Source organism: Macrobrachium nipponense, chromosome 7 (genome assembly GCF_015104395.2).
Source record: "Macrobrachium nipponense isolate FS-2020 chromosome 7, ASM1510439v2, whole genome shotgun sequence".
NCBI lineage: Eukaryota > Metazoa > Arthropoda > Malacostraca > Decapoda > Palaemonidae > Macrobrachium > Macrobrachium nipponense.
In genome coordinates this window covers 113,979,444-114,002,000 of record NC_061109.1, presented here as the reverse complement: position 1 = coordinate 114,002,000, position 22,557 = coordinate 113,979,444, and the positions used below count along the sequence as shown (strand labels likewise).

The 22,557-nt window shown below is 36.3% G+C and overlaps 1 protein-coding gene across 1 annotated transcript in view; it reads left to right on the top strand.

Moving 5' to 3' along the window:
• The window catches only part of LOC135217677 (microtubule-associated protein futsch-like), a 97,203-nt gene extending 77,101 nt beyond the window's left edge, over positions 1 to 20,102 (top strand). Inside the window, exon 16 of the mRNA XM_064253646.1 lies at positions 16,792 to 20,102. Coding sequence (XP_064109716.1) covers positions 16,792 to 17,037 — 246 coding nt within the window. The 3' untranslated portion in view covers positions 17,038 to 20,102. The remainder of the gene's footprint in view (positions 1 to 16,791) is intronic.
• Positions 20,103 to 22,557: the final 2,455 nt, after the last annotated feature.

Below are 22,557 nucleotides of genomic sequence, written 5' to 3'. Positions count from 1 at the left end.
ATACTTTCATCGTCTTGATTTTGTCAATCGGCGTCAAGTCTGGTGTACTGGCACTCATCACCCTATCTGTTCTGATACCAGAGTCCCAGAGGATCTTTGCCTGATCGTTTTCTATCTCTCCCGTAGGTGGGTGTTTGTACTACCACTTATTACTGCAAGCTAGATGGTGTTTCTTGAGCAGGCTCCAGTGGCAGGATTCTGCTATTGAATCATGCCTCTTTTTGTACTACTTCCTGCATATGGGCAAGATGTTATTTCCATCTATTGTTCTTTGGACATATCTGATTCTTAGGGCCTGATCTTGTGCCACTGTTAGTATTCTTTCAGCTTCCTTCTAAGGTTCTCCTCTCTGTAGCCATTGCCATGTTTCATCGCTGGCCAGCTCTGAGTGTGGCCCATGTACTGTCCATGCATTGGTTTGCCGTGCCATTCTTCTGTTCTGTTTCTCATTCTCCTGTCTGTATATTTCTGGTCTTCGTCTACTTTTATCAGTTCTTCTTCCCACACTCCATAGTCACTCATCTTCACTGGTTTTTAGATTGCTTCACTGCTCTGCTCTCGATGTTGACACACTCTTCTATGTTTAATAGACCTCACCCTACATCCCTTCGTGTTATGTACAGTCTGTCTGTATTTGCTCTTGGGTGTAGTGCTTTGTCTATTGTCATGTGCTTCCTAGTTTTCTGATCGCTGCTGTAGAGTTAAGCCTTCATTTACTCCAATACTTCTGTGCTGTATCTGATTACTGGTACTGCCCATGTGTTTATGGCTTTCGTCATGTTTCCGGCACTGAGTTTTGACTTGATTATCGCCATAGGTCTCTGCATATATTCTTTCTAGATTGTATCCTTCATCTCTAAGAGTTTTATATCCTCTCCTTCTATTATTCCCAGGTATTTGTATCCAGTCTCATCTATGTATTTGATATTATTATTACACTGGATGCATTCATAATTTTAGTTAATTTTTTACTAAATCTCCTCAGTCTTCTTTTAACTTTCATTTCTTCCATGTTAATATTCTACAATAATTGCCTAATGTCCAAGTATGAAATTTAGAAATTGTAGGTGGGTTTCCTCGTTGGACAAGTGGGTTGCGTGCTCGCCTACCGATTTGGTAGTCCAAGTTTGCTTCCCCACTCTGGTAATTAGAAATTCATTTCTCAATATAATGTGGTTCGGATCCCACAATAAACTGTAGGTCCCATTGCCAAGTAACCAATTGGTTCCTAGCTATGTAGAAATAGATCTAATCCTAAGGGCCGACCCTAAGAGAGCTGTTAATCAGCTCATTGATTTGGTTAAACTAAGATAGTACACTTAACTTAGAAACTGCAAGCAATAATTGTTACATAGTATAGCCTTTGGATCAGCTTGATCAGAATTAAGTTTTAATGTGTTTGTCAAGTTAAAATATATTTAATAAAAACAAAAATATTTAATGGAAACAGTGATAATCTTTTGGTGAGTACTCAACACATATTCATCCAGCTGTCCGCTTTGCTCCTAAATGTAAAATACCATGAGCAATGGTTTGTCTTTGTATGAATATAACTAGCTTAATCTGTAATTTGTCCCTTTTTCATGTAAAATATTAACTTTTCATTCAGAAATCAACAGTAACATTTGTAAACCAAGTAGAATTATGTGAAAATCCTTGTAAAAAAATAAGACAGCCTTGTTAAATCTGAATTCTTGAATGCAGTTGAAAATTTTATTTCTTTTTATGGCACCTGTTCTTTATTTCCTTAAATTTTACTTATATTTCAAGTAGAAGGCACACTTTACAAATACAGTTTATTGCTCATATACAGTCAGTTTTCATTACTAGATATACCCATGGAACAGGAGCTTCTTTAAATTTACTTGTGCCTTGTCTGCCAAAACATTTTCAGCACTGTAATTTTGTTCTTGACCTAAATGGCTACTCTGTAGCCTGTAAATTTTGATTTACATACATTTGTGATAATATTGTATAGCAACAAAGGTTTTACTATCCAATATTTATTTGTTTTAATATAACAACAGTGTTGTTATCAATGGATTCCAGTGTCTGTTGCTTTCTCATCTATTCCCTTTGATCTCTTCCCTCATAACTGCCCATTAATAGTGTTGTTGTTCAACTACAATACTAATCCATGCTAGTTAACAGGCTTCAAAAGGCAAAAGATAAAATGGAAATAATCTGCATTGTTAGTACTGATCATTTTTCAATTCAGCAGTGTGTGGAACCTGTATAACCACTTTTTACTCCCCATAACTTGCAAATTAGCTCTGTCATATTGGTGAATAACTGCTATTCTGCATATTTATGGAAACATGCTAAAAAAAAAAGCTCTACTGTTTAAAGACACTTGGCACAGCCCTATGCTTTGTGTTAACGGCAAAACAGTAATTGTATTAACCACAAAACCACAGATATGACGGTAGGTTTTGTTTGTGCTTGCTGCAATAATGATAAACTTCATTGCAATGGCTGTGTATTAATGAATACTGATGGTTAAACATTTTTGGCTAACACTGAAAAAGATTTATGCTGTATTTTGCATCTTATGAATCAATTCTCATGTTGCAAAGCTTCATTAGGAGTCAACTTAACAGTAAGCTTATTGAATATTAAACGTTAACTTTCTTTTTTCAAGTCCTTATGTATAAATATCGCATTACCTGTGAATGTAACCTTTATGTCATGGAATGTTTGAAGGGAAAGCTTTACGAGGGTGTATAGCACGACTTACAGTGACCTCGCCTTCTGTTTTTTAAGATTCTTCAGGCTATCTGCTGTGTTTTTTGTGTCACTGGTCTTGTTACTGTCTGGTGGAACATGAATAATACGTATAAGCTAACCATATTAGCCAAACAGCCACGTTTTCAGAGACTTATAAGTGAACCATATTTATGGCAGATTCTGCATACATTTACAGGTTTCTTTTGCTCTTTAATTTGCAGTTTGATAATTATTTATTTTTTTGCTGATACACCTGGAGCACTTTATATTCAGAAACTTAATCCAAATCACAAATGTTTTACTAGTTCATTTACTTTATACAGTATAATATTTGTCTGTACATGGTACTATTACTGTTTGCTGTATCTGGTATACATTTACTTCTATGAATTAAGAGATCATCAGTGCTGCATTCTAATGGACAGTGTTTGCTATGCTTACTTTTCCAAGTACATAGTAGAAGTCATTCAGTATTTCAAACATTGAACTTTGTTACTTATTCAATAAATATCCAGTTTGTGAATTTTATCTACATGCTGCTTGCTTTCATCTTTTTTAGGCCTTTATGATGCCTTTAATTTTTTATGACTTCTACAGTAATCTATTTTTTATTTATGATTTATGGGCAATGTTAATGCTTTTAATTTAGGTGTGATTGTTGTTGATGTTCAGGAAACCTGGCCAGAAATCTCAAGGGTCTGCAGACTGTTTGCTTTGAACTAATAGATTTAGCTTGACTCACCAAATTGTTGTGCCTTTTGACTGCTTTTTTTTAACTAACAAACTTTTTTTGGCTCTCTCTCTCTTTTGCTAACAATCCTTGCTGTTCTGTACAACATCATTGATGACCACTTAACAGCCATTGCAGAAAAAGGTTTGCGCTTTTACCACACTTCCATCCAAGGTATATGGTGCTTGTTGTTAGCTCTTAAGTTTTATCTTCTGCTTCTTTGCCTCATTTCGCTTGGTTTCTATCTTTGTACATAGCACATCTTCTGTAAGTTAAAATTTATCCTGTACATAACATACATGTTTATGTAATTGGCATTTGTGTTCTTTTTTATTTAGAATAGAAATCAGTAAAGTAAAATTCCTAGTACATTGCCTACATATTTTCAGGTGAATTAATTTTTTTACTTGTTTAGATGTGAACTGTCCAGTATTTTCCCTCAAAACAATAAGACTTTACAGTGTCTAGATACATTTACAAATTAGTTATAATAGTAGCATGGATAATGAAAAACTTAAGAATTGCAACATGTATTATTCATAAAGGAGATAGTTATTTTATGGACTACCTCATAATATGCATGGCTCTGCTAGCAAAATTCATAATGAAAAGAAAAGAAAATTTAGGAAAAGGAGTATGTTGTTATGCTACATAGGAAGACTTGGAGGTGCATAGCCTTTTTTTTATCTTGTTTTGGTTGTAATTCTGTATATACTTTTTGTTTCGTAATACAACAAGAATAGTTATTTTCACTTATAGGCTGCAAACTTCATACAAGGAATACATAAGGGACGATTATGACTTCTGGGAGTTTCAAGGTCAGGGGTTAGGTTATGGAAAATTAGTGTTGTGTATTTTTTTAAATGTTATAACTTAATGGTTTCTATAATTCTAGTCTTCAAATTCTTGTGTTAATTATATAAATGGAATATCCCCTAGAATGTCAAGGGCAAAGACAGAATCACAAAGTAGCAATTCTGAACTTAGAAAAACCTACAGTATTAGAGAATACTGTCTAATGATGTTTGTGCTGCTGACTGTGTGTATGTTTCATATCACTTGTTTATTTTGGAATAATGCTATACTGATTCCAGTTATATATGGTTTCCTAATGTTGTTGCTCTTAAGCAATATTTGGAAAGTGTTATTTATTCATTAATATTTTAATATTTGTAGATCCTCTTTAAAGCCATTAAGATTTTTAATTTTAGATACTCTTTAAAGCCATTTTGATTTTTCATAGTTAAAACCTTAGATGTCTATAAGGCAGTCCCCGGTTATTGGCCGGGGTTTCATTCCAACGGCTTGATGACAAGCAAAAATCGCTGATAACTAAAAACAGGTGATTTATGGCGCTTATTGAGCCGATAACTGGTTAATGATGCCTCTGTTAGGTATTTATCAGCGCCATAAACTCTATTATCGGTGCTGATAACCAGAATTCGGCGCATTATGGCGCTGAAAATCACCAATTTTCGGCACTAGACAAGTGTCATAAAACCAGATTGACGATAACCAGCGACTGCCTATAGTAGTTTTTACACTTAACAAAAATATGTATTTTGAAGGTAGTAGCAATGGTTTCAGCTAGTGAGCAGAAGTAGCTACAGATCACATGCTTTAGGTTTTTATTGATCATCTCAGAGTACTTTGTAAAAAAAAAAGATACTTGTGTAGACATTATACAGAAGAATATGAATTTAAGAAAATACTTTGTGATGGCTTTTGTTGGTGACTAACAGCATTTGACATTGTCCACAGACCAATATTATGGAAGGGTTTCTTCTACCATTGTATTCATATTAAATATTTAAACTAATTGAAATTATCCATAAACAGATTATGTAGAGGCTAAATTAATGTTCATGGGGTCTTTTGAAGTGAATTTGTATAAAGACTTGGGTGCTGCAGGGAAATGTTCTTTTGAACTCTGCTGTTTTCCCTTCACAAAGGAAAAGGGGGTGAAGATGAAAGGGATGGTCTGAGTGGAGTAGTGATAAAAACTTGATAAAAACTTGATGAACTTAGAAAATGTAGATGATGCAGTTTTAATCAGTAAAACATCAATAGGTTTTAAAAGTTTGCCTAATTGAATGTATCATGTATCTAGAAAGATGGGATTAAAGATAAATCTAAGAAAGCTGAGGTACTGAGGATTGAGTATGCACAGGGCAGAATGAAATAACACTAGACAGAAAAGGAATTGATGAGGCCGAATCCTTCAAATAAGGAAATATTTGCTAAATAATAGTGAAAAGTCAACCTTGGTGGGTGTGGTAAAAGGATTTTGAAATGGGTTAGTTAAGGATTTTCATTTAAGCTGTGGTATATCACTGAAGAAATATGCACTATTATTGGAAGTTCTATATATTTAATTGCCCTGTACTGTAAGCTGACAAAACATGAAAGCAGTTGATATATAGCAAAAAAATTGTTGCTCAAAAGCATATTATTGTTCCAAACTCAATTATGCAAGAAAGCATCAAATAGATTACTTTTTAGTAAACAGGCAAATGAAAGATGGCCAAGACTATAGTAAACAGGCAAATGAAAGCAGGACAAGACTACTAAGTTCAGTTTTAGGGTTCTGAAAATCATTGCCATCATTCAGAGCTCTTTTTAGTGATATGGTATGATTTGTTGGTGGGATCACTGCCAGACAATAGATTGAAATCTAATTGCTTTCCACCTAGAAGTTTTGTGATTTAATATAAAAACATTGTTTTAATAAGAGGCTCAGTTGCTAATTGCAATAGTTAACTTATAGAATTAATAAAAAATTAGTTAATAATGGTTTACAGTGGTAAACAGATGGATAATCTGAAATTCAGTAGTTTGACTTCATTGGCAGGTACAGTACCATGGGACTTTAGGCACATCATTCATATCATATAGCTTCATTTATTTTGGTCCTCATTCTATAATAGTACTTGTAATCTTCATATAAGAGTCCACACTATACTTCTCTGCAACAGTTTATTACTCTGTTTTAGTGAATTTATGTCACTAGATATAAAATTTGCTTCATTTTTTGTGTCTCAGGATATGAAGCGATAGAAGGGGTTTGTTCAGTTAATTTTGTACAGCACTTTAAATTTGCACTTTTCAAAATATTTACAACTGTGCTCCCTTTTATGGGTTTAGACATAAAATGAGCATATTTTTTTTCTTTTTGTGCACTTTCCACCTGAACTCCCAACAGAATTAGGTCTTTATCTATCCCATTTTCCATGGTTTCTTTGGTATTACATGCCCATGAGTGGAACCACCAGTCCAGGCCAAATCCTACTCCAGTCTGAATTTGTCTGACCAAGTTTCAACAGCTTGCTCCTGGTTCTTCAGATATTATTTGATTTTTTTACCTTGGATTATTGTTAAGAGTTGTCACATATTTCACCAATTGTTAAACAAGTTTAGTCAGCTTTATTTTTTCCAACTGGGGATCATTCCTTTCATAACTACAGCTGTACTGTTAGTGAGTTTTAGTTTTTCAAACTGGGGATTGTTCTTTTCATAACTACAGCTGTACTTACATTCTTTCATTTCAATATTTCAGCTAAGTTTATGCCCTGAATTCCTTTTTTTCTGTATTATCAATAACGTCATTTAAATTATGGTACCCTAGTTCTTGAATAGTCTTCTTTTAGGATAAGTTAATTTTTCTTAAGATGGAATTCATGCTGAAAAATAGTTGTACTGTTAAATATTATTCCTTTAGTTAGCCTGCTTTTGGTTCAGCTCGCTACAGGTTTTTCAGTGTCTCTATAGGATTGTTTTTTCTAGTTTTGAAACTGACCTTTGACATCTCTTCTAGCTGTACTAGGTTTATTTGGTCAAACTGCCAAGTGGTATGTTTGTTAACATCAGTAGTTTTTTTTATTTTTTACCCATTAAACATTTGGTTTGTTCTTGTAAGTTAGCTTCCATTTGGTTTTGTAGCTAACTTTGTATGAACTTAGGGCTTGGGTAGCCTTTTGGGCTTTGATGCTGTAGCTTTTCTTTTTATGTATTTGGTGTGCTTAAACATATTAGAATTTCTCTTCCTTACTCTTTATTTTTTGCTTTGTTATGTATGAGTTCAATTAAGTGTTGTCACTATTTTTTATTTTATTTTACACAGTCTTTGGATGTATGTGAATATACAGCCCTGTATTTTAGTAATTTGTATTTCGTTCTTATACTTCATAATTTTTCATATCAGGAACAGAGTAAGATTTCACGATAAATGCAGTGGTTTACCTAGGCCATTTTTTGTGGAAGAGCCTTGCATTTACTAAGTACTTGTTGACAGTCACTTTTTTTGTATCCTCAGAAATCTGGGAAATTCATAGTTTTGACCCCTAAGGTGATGGTGATTCTAGATAAACAGATGCACAAGGTGGTATGTAATGACTCATGGGAGTTCCATGTTCATTGTGATGAGGGCAGCAGGTATAGGTGCCACATCTCCAACCTCAGCTCACTGGATTGGTTTCTCCAACAATACCTTTCTGAATGGAAACTGTAGTTTCATTCTGTCATTCCATCCAAGAAAGGAGACCTCTTGACCTCAGTGGATTTAACAATATGTAATTTAACATTTTGATACAGTACCTCAAGGCTTTACCTGCTTTGTCTGGGTGGACAGGGTATTATTATTTCACAGTAATACAGTATGCCAGAGACTATTCAAAGTTATTACAGTTCTTTATGAGAACATTTATTTCAGTCATTGCCATGTGCCACAAGAGAGGATAAGCTAGAGCTTGTTTTGCAAGGTCAAATGGCTAATGGGAGATTTAAAAATCTTGGTGGATGGATGAATACTTAGAAAATTCTTTGGGCAAATTACTTCAGTACCTAACCTATGTTCTCTGTAGGATAAACAAGATTTTCCACTTTGCTAGAAATTTCCCTGTCAAACAAAATTAATTAGTCAAGTGAAAATTCTCAAACCACGGGGAGAAACAGTTTGAGGATATTCTGACAAAGCTGAAGAAGTATACAAATACAAAGGTGTTAGAAAAGCTTGGCCAATCACTGAAGTATTTCCAAAGCCTTACATATTCTACTTAAGTGGCTCCAGGCAGCAACTGGAGTGAGTGTTTACATGCCAATAACAACCTGGAATTACAAGAGAGTTAGACTTTGGGGTTACTTAGATGACTGGCAGAGCTCTGCCAACACATTTGTACTAATTCAGTTTTGGCATGACTGGGGCTTCTGTTCAAGTGGGAAAACTGGAGCAAAGTGGAATTTCTTGTTTGTCCTACAAAAACTGGGTTCAGACATTTCTGTCAATTGTCCAAAAAATTTCTATAGAGTTCTCATCCATCCTCCATTCTCATCCATCCAACAAGATTGGGAAACCTCTTATTCAGCACATGATCTCACAGAAGTTAGCGCTATGCAGGCTGTTCAAGATCAGCTTGGTCAGCAGCTGTCCCAATCTCAGATAATGCACAAAGATATGTATCTTGTTTGGTGGCAGAACCCACAATCTTAAAATTGGATTATAGATTAGCCCTTCCAGACTTGGAAGACCGATACTTTGATGCATCCTTACATGGAGTCAGAAGTATATGACTTCACTCCTTACAATACAATCAAGTCTGTTTTTGACAATAGCCTCCATTTGGCCACAGCAAGAGTGGTTCATCATTCTATTACTTTTGACAGACGTCCCGAAGAGGCTTCGAGTGGAACATACGTACTTCCTCATCAACCTTATGTAAATTTTACATCTTTACCCATACTTTATATCTTTATCAAGCAAAAGGTCTCTTAAAATCCAACTTTCCAGCAGAGGCAGCTACAGCTGTTTCTTAACCACTTTAAAGTCTCTTCCCTCAACCTCTACCACAGAATGAGAACTACTAATGGTTGACATGGAAACAAACTGTTCACATTAACAGATTTAATGGTAGGGACACTTGAGTACCAAACTACATTTCCAGATTTTTACATTAGGGGTGTTAGGCACAGGTGGTTAAATTCTTTCTTTCTAGACCCTGTGGTAGCAGCTGGGTAGTAGTCCCATAGTTTCTGCTTTGGCTGATGTTCCCATCTCTAGGAAATTCCATCTCTATCCTATACTGAACCATTAAGACACCTCAATGATTTACAGTAAGAGCCTGCAAACAAGACCTTCAAAACTACTTGATTACAGAGCAACACAGAATCTTTCATTTATTTAGATTACCATACTTTATTTTGCATGTACTAAATCATTCTTAATTACAAAAATAGTATAATCAGTCAATAGCTGTATACTTGTACTGAAGGCCTGTGTAGAGCAATGGTTTGTATGTTTTGAAGCCAGAAGTTGTTTTAATATTAAAACAGTTCTGCCTACTAAGGACATGAAGAGCAGAGTACCTGTGTAAGAAAATTAAAAATACAGACCAAAGTTTCTTTAATCAGTTCTAATGTCTAAATTTATTCTTGAGTACCTTATCTTTTATGAGTAACAGCTGTGTTTTTGCACTGAATATTTACATGTTAATTTACAATTACTGTATATTGTAGCAGTGTTAATATTTATAGTGATGTACATCTGTTGGGCTTTACTCAACCGAGTACTGTGTATCTTAAAAAAATCTTTAACTATTACTCTTTTTTTACTATTTTTGGTGCTCAGAGAAAATCTTAAATAATTATTTTTACTGTTTTTGGTGCTCTGCACAAGGTTAGATAATTTTCTTTGTCTAGCACACAGACTTCCTTACCCCTTAAGAAATATGAGACTAGTGGTTAATATAGTTAAAAGGAGGCAACATCAATTTCAGACTCAAGAATTGTTTTGAATATATTACTTTGCTTGTTAAATAACATTTACTCTTAATGTCAATAAATCAAGATATTTCATTCCAGCTCAGGAGTTATTATGCTAAAAATTTCATACATTTCATACATTTAAAAAATTATGTCTCGTTATTGATATTTATAATCTTTTTGTTCTATTTTATTCTTTCATTTACTTCCACTTTACATTGGTCATTAATACATCACGTCAGTTATATGTCTTGATGGTGCTTATATAAGTGTTCCCTCTCTGGTAGCTTTTACCCATAACAACATTTTTAGTTTGATTCATAACTATCTTTTACTTTTATTAAGTTTTACTTGGAAATCTAATGTCATGCAGTAGAGGCTTCCATTATAAAACTGATTGGACTCTGTAAAGCAGAAAGACTTCTGGCAGCTAATGCTTAATTCAATAGTCTTTGTGAATCTTGATGACAAATAAAGTTAGCTGTTCTTAGATATAAGCTTCACTTCATCAGTTGCTTCTCTTGTAAAATATTAAATTTTGGTCTCCAGTTTTTCCCTTGTGCTTTATCTAAGTGATTTAAGTCTGCTGTGCCAAAAGCTTTCAAGTTTAGTAATAGACATAAACCAAAGCTTTTGAGCACAATAATTTATTGTTTTGATGCTGTCACTGATGAAAGTCTGTCTCACCTTTGTTTCCTAAGTTTGGCACGTGGCGGAGCTCACAGGTACTATCCTAGGCGACCCCTTCCCTCGCCTGCATGTATGTATTCCTTAGCTTCTGCTTGTAAATTTGTACTGCTTGCAACCCCTTGCTTGGATTTGGTCATATTGCAGTGTAAAAAAATGATCTCTCAAAAAAGAAATGATAAATTCTGGGAAACAAATATTTTTGTTGTTGTATGAGTATGTAGAGAACTAATAGAGGAACTGCTTATTTTGTAATGAATTGTTTAGTACTTTACCACTTTACAATTGTATTCTGTATTGCAACTGTCGTAAGAAAAAGGGAATATTGATATGGTTAAATTCCAGAGAGAGAGAGAGAGAGAGAGAGAGAGAGAGACCCTCCCACTCCTTTATTCTTTTTAAGCAGTCGAGAGAGAGTTTTACAATTAAACTTTGTAGAAGTCATTACTGTACTAATTATTTATCAAAGTCATCACTGTGCTAATTATTTATTTTTATAAGAGATTTTGTTGTGATAAGTATTTTTATTGATACTGTATCTAATACAGATTCTATGTCTGTGATTGTAAAAATAGTTTTACTGATTTTCATGCTGAATATAACATTGTCCTGCCACAAATAGTAGGTAATAAGCTGCTAGTTGGTAACTCGCCTTCACCTGAGGTGGTCACTAATTTCTCTTATCAAGTCAGATCTGCTGGGATTCAGATGAGGTTCATCAATAAAAAAAACAAGGATTTCTATGTTAGGGATTATCAAGTCATAATAAATTTTTTATTTTTTGTACTAAACATAACAAACCTTGGTCTTAATGTAAGGATAAATTCCCTAGTGCCAGCTGGAGTCCAGTTAAAAATAACACAAGGCAATGGCAACAGAAGTCAGCCAATAGGGGAGTAAGAGGAAGCTGCGCGACCTGCCTTACCCCTGCTACGCATCATCACACCAGTTTTCTCTCTAACCACCTCTCTCACAAGAAGCCAATTTAGGTTTTTTGCACTTTTTTGTTGTGTGAATTTTGCGTGATACTGTGTTGTCTGCGTTTCTCGCATATACTTAATACAAACCCATGATTCAGCTAAGCCTCCTAGGCATTAGAGGTGATGTCCTGGGGCTGGTCACAACCCTTGTCTCGTTACTTGTCTTCTTTGACTACAGACCACCATTCCACTTGTAGTAGGTGCAGAGCTAATGTTTGAAGCATAAGTAATCCATGCTTCAAACAATCCTTGTTCCGAGTGTTGTCTTTGGCCCCATGAGCAATGGAAGAGATTTGATAATAAGAGGAAGTATAAGAGGAAACCGACAGCACATCTTGGTAAGGCTTTTCACCTCACTTGGCAGCATGTGTTCCAATTCCTTCTTGTTCCATCTCCTCTCTATCAAAATCTCTCACTGCTGCTGCTTCTCACAAAGATTATTCTCCCTCCCATTCTTCTTTGATTTCATCTTTAGAGGATTTGAGTGGGTTCGGAAGATCTTGTAACTGATCTTTGATGTTGCTGCCCCTGTTCTCCCTCCTCTCCATGAGGGAGGAGACAGATCCCTCTTGTACAGTCTTTTCAGGGGGAGATGTACAGAAGATGTTTGAGTGTTGGGCATTGCTAGCTGTATGAGGGTTACCAAACCTTTCCAACCTTTTGTCTCATTACATGTTGTCTCACATCTCAGTGACATCCACCATGTCAGTTTCCAAATCTTCAGTTTCAGTACCATCATCTCAACATACAGTGGCTTTCCCCATGTCTGTTTCTAGAGCTACAGTCTCCGTGATATCTCATCTGTCAATGGCTCGCCCAGCACCTTAGTCTGTGCCATGTCCGTTGACTTCCCTCCCTAAGCCACCTATGTCTACTTCCTCCGACTTTCTCATCCAGTCTCTGTGACAGAGTCAAAGGTGTGTTTCTTAATAAGATGCCTTTTCTTCTTCATCTTCTGCTCCACCCATTCCTGTCAAGATGTTGGAGGAAGAAGGATTTTGTTGAATTTCCTAGCAAGAGGAATTGCAGGCAATCTCTAGGCCTTTGCTCCTCCTCTCCTGCAGCTGATACTCAGCTGTCCATGCACATCTGTGTTGTTCCCATTCCTACTCCCTCGCATAGCGGGCTTCCCTTGAGGTGCACGGCTGTGTGTCTCCTGCCTTAGAACCAGACTCTCACCCAGCTCATGCTCCAGAACAGAAGTCTGAGAGGAGACCTCTAGGATCTTTAAGCCTGCAGATTAGTCTTCTCCACATGAAATCTCTGTGATTTCTACTCCATCTCCTCATCCAGTTCAGGAATCGAATGCCCACAAAGTCCGTAGGAAAGATGATATGGCTCCAGTTACGAGGTCGATTGTGACAGAGCATTTTCAGGACAGAGACCATCCCCTTAATCTTCATTCTCATTTACGTAAACCTTCTCCCGGGAGGGATAGCAATTGCCATTCTCGCTCACACAGTTGTGATTCTTGTTCACATGGCCATGACCGTGCTTGATGAAACGACAGCCCTACACAGCCGTGCAACTGATCAAGACATTCATCTACTCATCATAGTTCTTAATCTCATTCTTAGAGGTGGGATCGGGATCAGGACAAGATTACTACTTCTTCTAAGAGATCTAAAGGCCTCCAAGATAGTCTTGGGACTGGAATGAGCCTATGCTCCAGTGATGAATAGTGATGGTCTGTCTCCCTCCAACTCAGTCAACAGACCAGACCATGATTCATGCAGGTTATATTACGATTCAAGGCCCTACCATCACTTTCAAGAAGAACTTGTCAGTTCATAGGATTTTGAAGGCAGGCACTTGGCTTCGCCAAACCCCCTTCACATCCTGCTATCTGCAAGACATTGCCCAAAGGTCCTTGGACACTTTTTCCTTGGGTTCAGCGGTGACCGCTCAACAAGATGTGTGGTTCGTTCAGTGCCCTTGACAGAACAGTTTGTACCTTACCAAAAATGTTGGATTTGAAAGTGAGAGTGAATGAGGTGACTGGTCTTCCTCTTTCTTTTCCTCTTCTACTGGCAGGCAGTAGAGAATAATTCCATCATATGCTGGAATTGGTTAGATGAAGGTAAGCAAGCTTCCACTCTATATAGTATTAGATGTTTGTTCCTACACAATACAATTCTTTATGGAAGCAGGTCCCTTTCCTCTCTCTTACAAGGGGAGAGAGGAACAAGCAACAAACAAGATTGGTGGCTAACATAAGTTTTGCTGTCTCTGACAGCTCTTTTGACATCCTCAAGACAATGTACATGAGTAGTCCGTTAACCCAGATGTCTGGCTGTTCAGTAGACTTGTGATCAACAAATCAGAGGCTTATGACTCCTCATGTCCTATCATGGCCAGGAAGTGAGCCCAGGTGGTCCAAAACTCCAGTTGGTTCTAAGGCTTTCTCATGCCCCCCTCCAAGAGTAAGTCTCCCCTATGTTAAGACCAAGGTTTGTTCTATATATGAACAAATGACAAATTTTCAGTCAATTTGTATTTTTCATAACTAACAAACCTTCGGTCTTACCATATACGGCCCACCTCAAGCCACCCCTCATTCTTTCCTGGGCTTGAAGGAAACTGGTATGATGATTAGTATCTGGGTTAAGGCAGGTCATGCAGCTTGTTCTTACTCCCCTTGCCACCAATTCCTAATGCTATTTTGAATCAGACTCCAGCTGGCGCTAGAGAATTTATCCCTACGTTAAGACCAAAGGTTTGTTAGTTAGGAAAAATATAGGATTAAAATGTTTCATATTAGGCTTGTAATTGTACAATTTTAAACATTTTTGTACCCTTTATGTTAATGCATTGGCCTGAACATTATTAAGTGAATGTAAGAAATATAATTTCAGTGTCTTGGGGCTGCAAACAACCTGCCCTCACATGAACTATTGCTAAAAAATTTAGTCCCTTTAAATTTGATTGGCCAGTTTAATGACTGATGGAAGCTCCATGTACTTTTCATTGCTCTCAATTGTAGAATGATCAGTATTTAGAAGTACCTAAATATTTTATGTGGATCATTGCAAACAATTATAAAATTTGTTGTTTTGAGAATACTGAGCAACAGCATGAAATACCTGAGTCATGATAAGCACACACTCATGTGTAGCAAGCTGTAAAGATTATCAAAGTGCAAAGCAAGCTTCCATTATATAAGAAGCCCATATGTGAAAAATAATTTTATAACTATTAATGCATGTGTATTGTTTATTCAACAATACAGGTCAGAAAAACTAAGGTAACTTTGCATTGTGTTTGAAAGCAATACTACAACCTCATAAATGTAATAGCATCATCATTAAAAACACTGCCATGGAGATCTAATTACAGTTGTACAGTAAAAATTGAAAGAATTCTGGTAGCAGAATGTGTAACATGTCACCTCCTAGAAATATAGGTGCTGATGTTGTGTGAAGTGAGTAATATGTACTAAGCCTTGAGTGAAAATGTGATAATGTTGTTTCATGAAACAGCATCTTCAGAAGTTGGCTATCAGGATAACTAGGAATGATGCAGGCATTACTCATTGCTGTTGGCATCCCTTCAGCTCCTGGCTGCCCCCAATTTTTAGCCTTCTTCCAGCTTGTTGTCCAACCACTCTGGCTCCCTTTTTTTGACTGTCTGAAGCACTGAAAGTTACCCAGTGCTTGACTTTACAGCTTAAGCTTCTTAAATCATGAGATTAAACTTCAAGTATTGAAAGTTACAGACATCCAGTTGTCAGAGGATATAAAATTAATTGATCCGCAGGGACAAAATCCATACAGATAAGAGTGGCAATAACATTATAAATATTTAAGCTAGAAAATTTAAAAGTAGAACGGAGTCTAATCAAGCCTTTGCTCCTGTAGTATTATGTTCATCAATTAGAGAAAATAACTTTATGATGTTAATTTGTATTTTAGTGGTAGATTAGGTTTTGTAATATGTTGCGAGTAAGAATAACACTTATTTAGGAAATAAAAACCCCCCCAGTAACTGCTTGAGAATTATTAGGAAAGGTATGTTCAGATCATCTGTTGTTACACATAATGGAACTCACTTCATCTCTATATTATTTTGAGTTGTTCAAGCTAAATTTGTACAACAATTCTATTGTAAATACAATATGTTCTTTCTTTTGCTTTTCTTCTGTTACTCAAAAGGGATTTTCAGTATTACTGATAAGTATTGCACTAGAAAATGAGCAAAGTACGTATATGTTTTTATGTATTTGGGTCATGTATTTGGAGTGAAAGAGTGAAAGGCATTGGGTTGCAAGCGGTCTTCATTATTTGTTTCACAAATTTTTAACTTGCTTCAGAATAAAGAATGAAGTATCTCTTGGTTGCTCAGTATAAAGAATGAAGTATCTCTTGGTAGTGCAGTACACTGCAATACTTTATGTATGCTAGTATATGCATTTGATGATATACTAAGCTTGTGCTATTCTTTTTAAGAACTTTGTCCAAAATAGTATGTAAAGTTGGTACTTGAAAGTCACTATAGTATATTCTTTCAGGTGCTTAAATAATTGATATATAATGGGGTAATATTGGGTGTTGACTTTCCACTCTTAGTAATAAAAGAAATGTATGGCTAAAGAAGATGCATGAAAACTTTTAAAAGAAATTCTTTTTTTATTTCTCTCTCTCTCAGTAGGTTTGTGGGAGCAACTTTTAGGTTCTGATTATATTCTAATGCACAATATTTCTTAAATAATTTAGAGATGTCTTATTTCTTGGGAGTTGTCTTGAGGGTTGAAATCTAAATTGTAATACAGCTTATATGCACTAGTTAAGTTTCATCAGTTTTGTAGACTCTAAAGTTTTATTCACTTACTGAAATAGAATGATGATAGATTTAACTGGATTTAATCAGTGCCTTATGATTCATACCGAGTAACATGCAAAATTTAATTTTATGCAGGGTTCCTTAAGCCGTGCCCTAGGACTCCGAGTTCGTGAGGAAATTAATGCTGCTGGTAATGGTGGGGAGTCCTCTTCCTCTGGAGGACAGTCCCCAGCTGTATCTTCTCGAGCCCATCCTCACCATCCCCCACAAGCACGCCCTCGCTCTTCTGTTATGCCCTCTGGTGTTTATGTGCATCATGAAACTCACCGGCGTGTAAAAAGCATCGGTGACATAGAGACGATAACAGTGACGCCTGTTTAGCAATACTCCCTTCAGCGACGCAGAGAGTTGTTCGCTGAGAGGGGTGTTGGTGTATGTAACTTTCTGTGTTCTCCTGTATTTAATGTGTTCAATTAAAACACAACTAGAGAAACTCAGTAGGTGGTTAGACCTCAGATACAGTCTCTCATCAGGTGAATTATATTTTGTGGAAGTGTAATTTAAAGAAATCAGTAGCATGTGCCTCTCACTACTGTTTACTGAAATGATAATGGTAGTTCAGCTGTCTAGTGAAATTCCCTAGTGAAAATCCAAGAAAATGTTGGCTTATTCTATTGCCACTAGAGAATCTTATTGGAAACACAGATTTGTATCTTACAAGTTTGATACTGGTCGAGTACAATAAAACTAGCAGCCATGGGACCACAAGTTATATGCCTTCCCTGTCGGGTGAATCTCAGGCTGGTATTTTCATTTTGTGTGTAATTAACTTGCCAAACCTGGTCCCTCAATTTGAACAACAGTAGACTGTAAGAGAGAGATGCTTATGCTCAGTGAGACTTAAAATATGAACTTTGACTCGTGTATAGATCCTGTACATTGTTATCATCAGGGTATAATTTATAAAGTTTCATCTGCTCAATAAGGTTAACTGCCAAACATACACAAAGCATGAGGGGGAGGTGAATAATGGCTAGGAATTTGGAGCCAGAGGACTTGTGTTTGGAGGATTTTCTCTAGCAAGTGGTATTTGACAGGACTATGGTCTTTCAGGCAACTGCATTGGCCTTGCCTATCAAATTCTCAGTTGTCTCTTGACATGCAGTTAATAGTGATTCAAGAGAAGGCATGATCTCAAGTTACAAGGAATGTTTGAGAGTTTGAGGCTACAGTATGTACAGATTATGTAACTTTTGTACTTAAACTACAGTGTGTGTGTGTGTGTACGTAATGCATTGAAGGTCATGAATTTATGCAGGTCTGTCTCCCTTGGTTGTCATGTGTTCGAACTCTTACATCAGCTGATACATATAATATTCAACTATAAGTAAATTGTTAATTTTTTTTTTTTTTTTTGCTTTGGAGTAGACTCTTAGGAAATTATAATACTAATAAGCACAATAATATTACAAAATGATTTTTATGATAGTTTATATTTATTGGTATTGATTATACTCTTAAAAATTGCATCGATATGATCAAGTGTGGTTTTTTATGATACTTCTATTGTGAACATTACTAGTCAAGACTTCATTTATAAATTGTGGAATAGTACTTTTCCTCTGTGTGGCCTTCTCAGCAATTACTTTTACCCTATGTAATGGGAGTGGTGAAATCCTGTTTTGGAGTATACAGGTATTTTTATTTGAATAAAATTGATCTTTAGGCATTGATCATTTAAAGATAATTAGTTGCTCTGCTTCTGAATTATCACAACTTGAATGTTAATAATTTTTTAGTCTTCATTTAACTCTAATCTTGTTGGCTGCTTTAGGGTGACGAATGAAATCAAGGTTGTTAATTACAATACAAGAGTTCTGAAAATAGCATACTGAAGATGTGTAAATAATCTACTGTAATTACTGTAAATTACTGTAAGTGTAAAGGAAACTATTTTCATTCTTTAATTTGTTTTTAATGCAGTATATGAATATTTGATGTGGATATTACCAAAGAATTGTACTGTACACATTAAGTTTTGATGTTGGTAATATACTTGTAAATTCTGATGGGGCCACACGCTGCCACTGACTTTGTAAACTTTGCATTTCTGTTGGATGCAGCGACTGTAACTTACCCACAACAAGAAAGGGCTACAGTATGAGACATGTATTTGTAAATTTTTCTTGAGAAGTAATATATTGTTCAAAAAATGTTTCCTAAACTTTTTGCTTTTGAACATAAATGTCAATGTGTGAGCTAGCATTGTATACATGGATACTCTGCTGTGAAGTTCTGGATTTATGAGTACAGTATTTTTTAGATTAGGTGAGCATTATATTGGCTTTTCATGCTTAAGTATTGCTGTATGAATTTAATGAGATGATGTTATATGGTCTAAAGTGAAGAAAAAAAAAGCTTATATCATATAGTTTTTACTACATATATTTCTAAAGGTTCTCCTTTTTGCACTTTTTGCAGTCAGATGTAATAATGTACTGTTTGTATATGAGTTTTGAATATTTAAAAAAAGGATGTATGCAGTATATAATATGCTAGCAAAGTTTTCTTTTCTCAGTGTACCGAACTGTGACAATGTAATTTGAAAGAAAAGTCACTTAATGTATATGAGTGAGATCAGAGTTGTCATCCAAGGCAAGTGCATTGTATTTTTATATCATTGTAATGAGTAATGATATGTCATATTGTATATAAACAGACATGTAACATTGAGTGTTGGCTCTGCCGCCATGACCAAGTAATTCTGTGAACTTAATTTCAAAAAAAAATATTTTCTGTGTTGGACATCTGTCTGGACAAAGGTTGTAATTTTAATTAAAATTCAGTTTTTCATTACCTTTTCCCTCATGTTTTCATCATTGAACATAAATTAAATTTGTTTGTTCTTTTAGTACAATTATTTTTAAAATTAATTTATTTATGGAAACTGCTTTTAATCCTATTATAAAACAAAATATGGAAGACAGCTTTTAGGTAATGAAGGGAAGGGTTTTTAATATTTCACATGGGAACTCTTGGATTTATAAGAGTACTTCTAAATAATCTGGGCTATGCATTCTAAATTTCCTTATTTGAAGTTATCTACATATTATAATATTGTTGTATTTGTCACTAGTTTTCACAACATTCAATATTGATAAGTAAGTGACTGAATCTTGTCAAACTGAAACGTATAATTTTTAGCAGTGTTTTAAAGGAAATGAATTGTCACTGGGTGTCAGTGTCATGTTATTGCCTGAGGTTTAACTTTGCCTACTAAGGACTGTACCCTTGAAAACAAATTGCAGCCAAGGTGAATGAAAATTCAAAATTATGATATTAACAAATGTATATTGCATGGTCATCAATGTATAGGTCACTGGCGTGCCAACTTGTTTGACATTCCACTTTGTTTCTTATTTGGAAACAATAAAAGATTAGTTCAATTTTTTTTCTTATCCAAATCTTCTTGAGAAGTCAGCATTGGTTAGTGGAATTTTTAATGGCTGTTTTAAAAACAGCATTGTTCATGTGCAGAACAAACCTAGGTCTTAATGAGTATAAATCTTCTAGTGCCTATTGGAAACCGGTTAAAAACATAAAATTGTAGAACAAGGTATTGGTGGCTATGGGGTTCAGCCAATTGGATGAGAGAGGAGACATCAGCCGGACCTCCCTTGACCCAAGAGCGCCAATACAGATCCAGTTTCTTCCTTACTACCTTGCTAGAAGGATGTGCTACTGCCCTTCCTTCCAGAAGCCGGTGTTTTCCTGACTATTTATGTACCTTCTTCAGTTTGCCTTTTGTGTCATGAATTAGTGCTATTCTGTATGTTTGTGTATTAATACTTATACATATATGTGTTTTTTGTTTTGTGTTCGATCATGCAAACCCATAACTCATCTCAGCCTCCTGGTACTAAGCCTCAGAGAAAATGTCTTGGAGTTGGTTACCCTTGCTTGCATTGTCTGGCTTCCCTTGAGACTGATACACATATAGTTGAGTTGACTCGTTGCTAAATAGCCACTGGTTCCATGCCTCAGTAAAAACACCATACAAAAAAAAAAAAAAAAAATTTTACAGCAGATGCAGATCTAATGTTTGTAATATTACTAATCCCTGTTCTGAATGTCATTCTTGGCCTCCTGAGCAGTGGATGATTTTTGCCAAGAAGAGACAGCGTAGGAGGAAGTTGGAGGTGCCATCTTGGAAGGGGTTTTCTCCTTTGATGGCTGCTTCTCAGACTTCTCGTTCCTCTTCCTTGCCCAATCTTCCTCCAGTTGCTTCATCATCCTTGGAAGATTTTACTCCTTCCTATACTTCCATAGCTTCAGAGTTTTGGAGCTTGAGGGGAACTTTCTCTCCTTGAGAGGGAGGAGGCAGCACCATCTTGTTCTGTTTCAGGCCCGGAGGCTTGGAAAATGGTTGACATCTGCTCTCCCCTTTGCAGTGCCAGGAGCTTCAGTTCCTGTGTTGCCACATCTGTTATGAGTGTACTCTGCCCAGCATTTTCAATTGGCATCTGCAGTAATGACTCCTGCTCATGTCCTAAGGTCTTCCATCATGACAGTTCCCAGTTCAGCTGCTCTCCTCACTCCTCATAGGCCTACGATCCCTGTGTCTTCTCATCTGTCAGTAGTGCTCTCTCCCACTCTGTCTACTGATGCGCTCATTCAGGCAATGGTCCACCGAGTTATCCAAGAGAAGTACAAACATGTTATGAAGAAGCAACAGCTGGTCTTTGTCTCTGCCTTCTCCATCATTGTCTTCTCTTCTTCATTGTTGTCATCTTCTCCTGTCCGGTTTTCCCCCATTAAGCATTGGAGGACTTAAGGACTTTGTCGCCACTTCTCACTTAAGAAGACCTAGAACTGTCTATATCTCTTCTTCTCCATCTCCCTCTGACCATGTACATGAGTCTCCTGCTCCTGATCACAGCCTTGTCTCTTTCCAGAGGGCCCCTGATTGTTGCTTCACCTCCCATGGCTGTGTTCATTCACAAGTCTATGAAGACCAGCACTTTTGTGCAGTTAGTCCAAATCCTTTGGTTATTCAGCCTCACTCATTGTCTCAATGTCTCTCCCGTTCATGATCTGAGGAGAAATTGGGATCATTGATGCATGGCTGAATATCGATGCACGTCCATCTCACATAAGTAGAAATTCAGTCTCTCGCTCTTAAGCACGAGACGACCCTCGGATAGAGTACCATTGTCATTATCAGACGCCTAACCTCCCAAGAGGGTTTTAGGACCAGAGAGGGCTTACACTCCAGTTGTAAATGAGGATATCTCGCATTCATCTAACCCAGTAGATAGAGTAGATCCCCACATCCAGGAGATGGATGATGTTGAAAACCAAGAATTTATTAAAACATATGCTGAGGTTATTGAACTCATTTGTGAGTATAATAATTTTTCTCATGAAGTAGTGACAACTTCTTTGGTTTTCCCTATGGGTATAGAAGCTGTACTTGGTTCTAAGAAGGATGTGAAGACTTCAAAAGAGTTACTGAGCTCTAATCATGCTGATTATGTCTTAGGCCAAGCGAATTCTCTCATCTCCAGGTGTGATAATTCACTTCAGTCTAGTATAGATTGCTTAAACTTCTACCCCCCTCTGCTTCCTCAACATAGACGGTTTTGTTCAACCCCTAATGTGGTGCTACACCAAAGACAAATCAACCCAGATCTGGCCAGTTTAGTCCCTGGATTAACCCTAGATCAGATTAGGTTGGAAGGCCCTTACTTCATTCATCAGGAGGTGGCCACCTTGAAGTCGACTACCTCTTCTGCTTTTCTGACTGTTAAGGTCTACAGCAGTGGCAAAAATATCTTCCTCTGTGTTAGGTGACTCAGAAGACATTGCCCCTTATATAAGACTTACAGTCAGGCAGTAAAG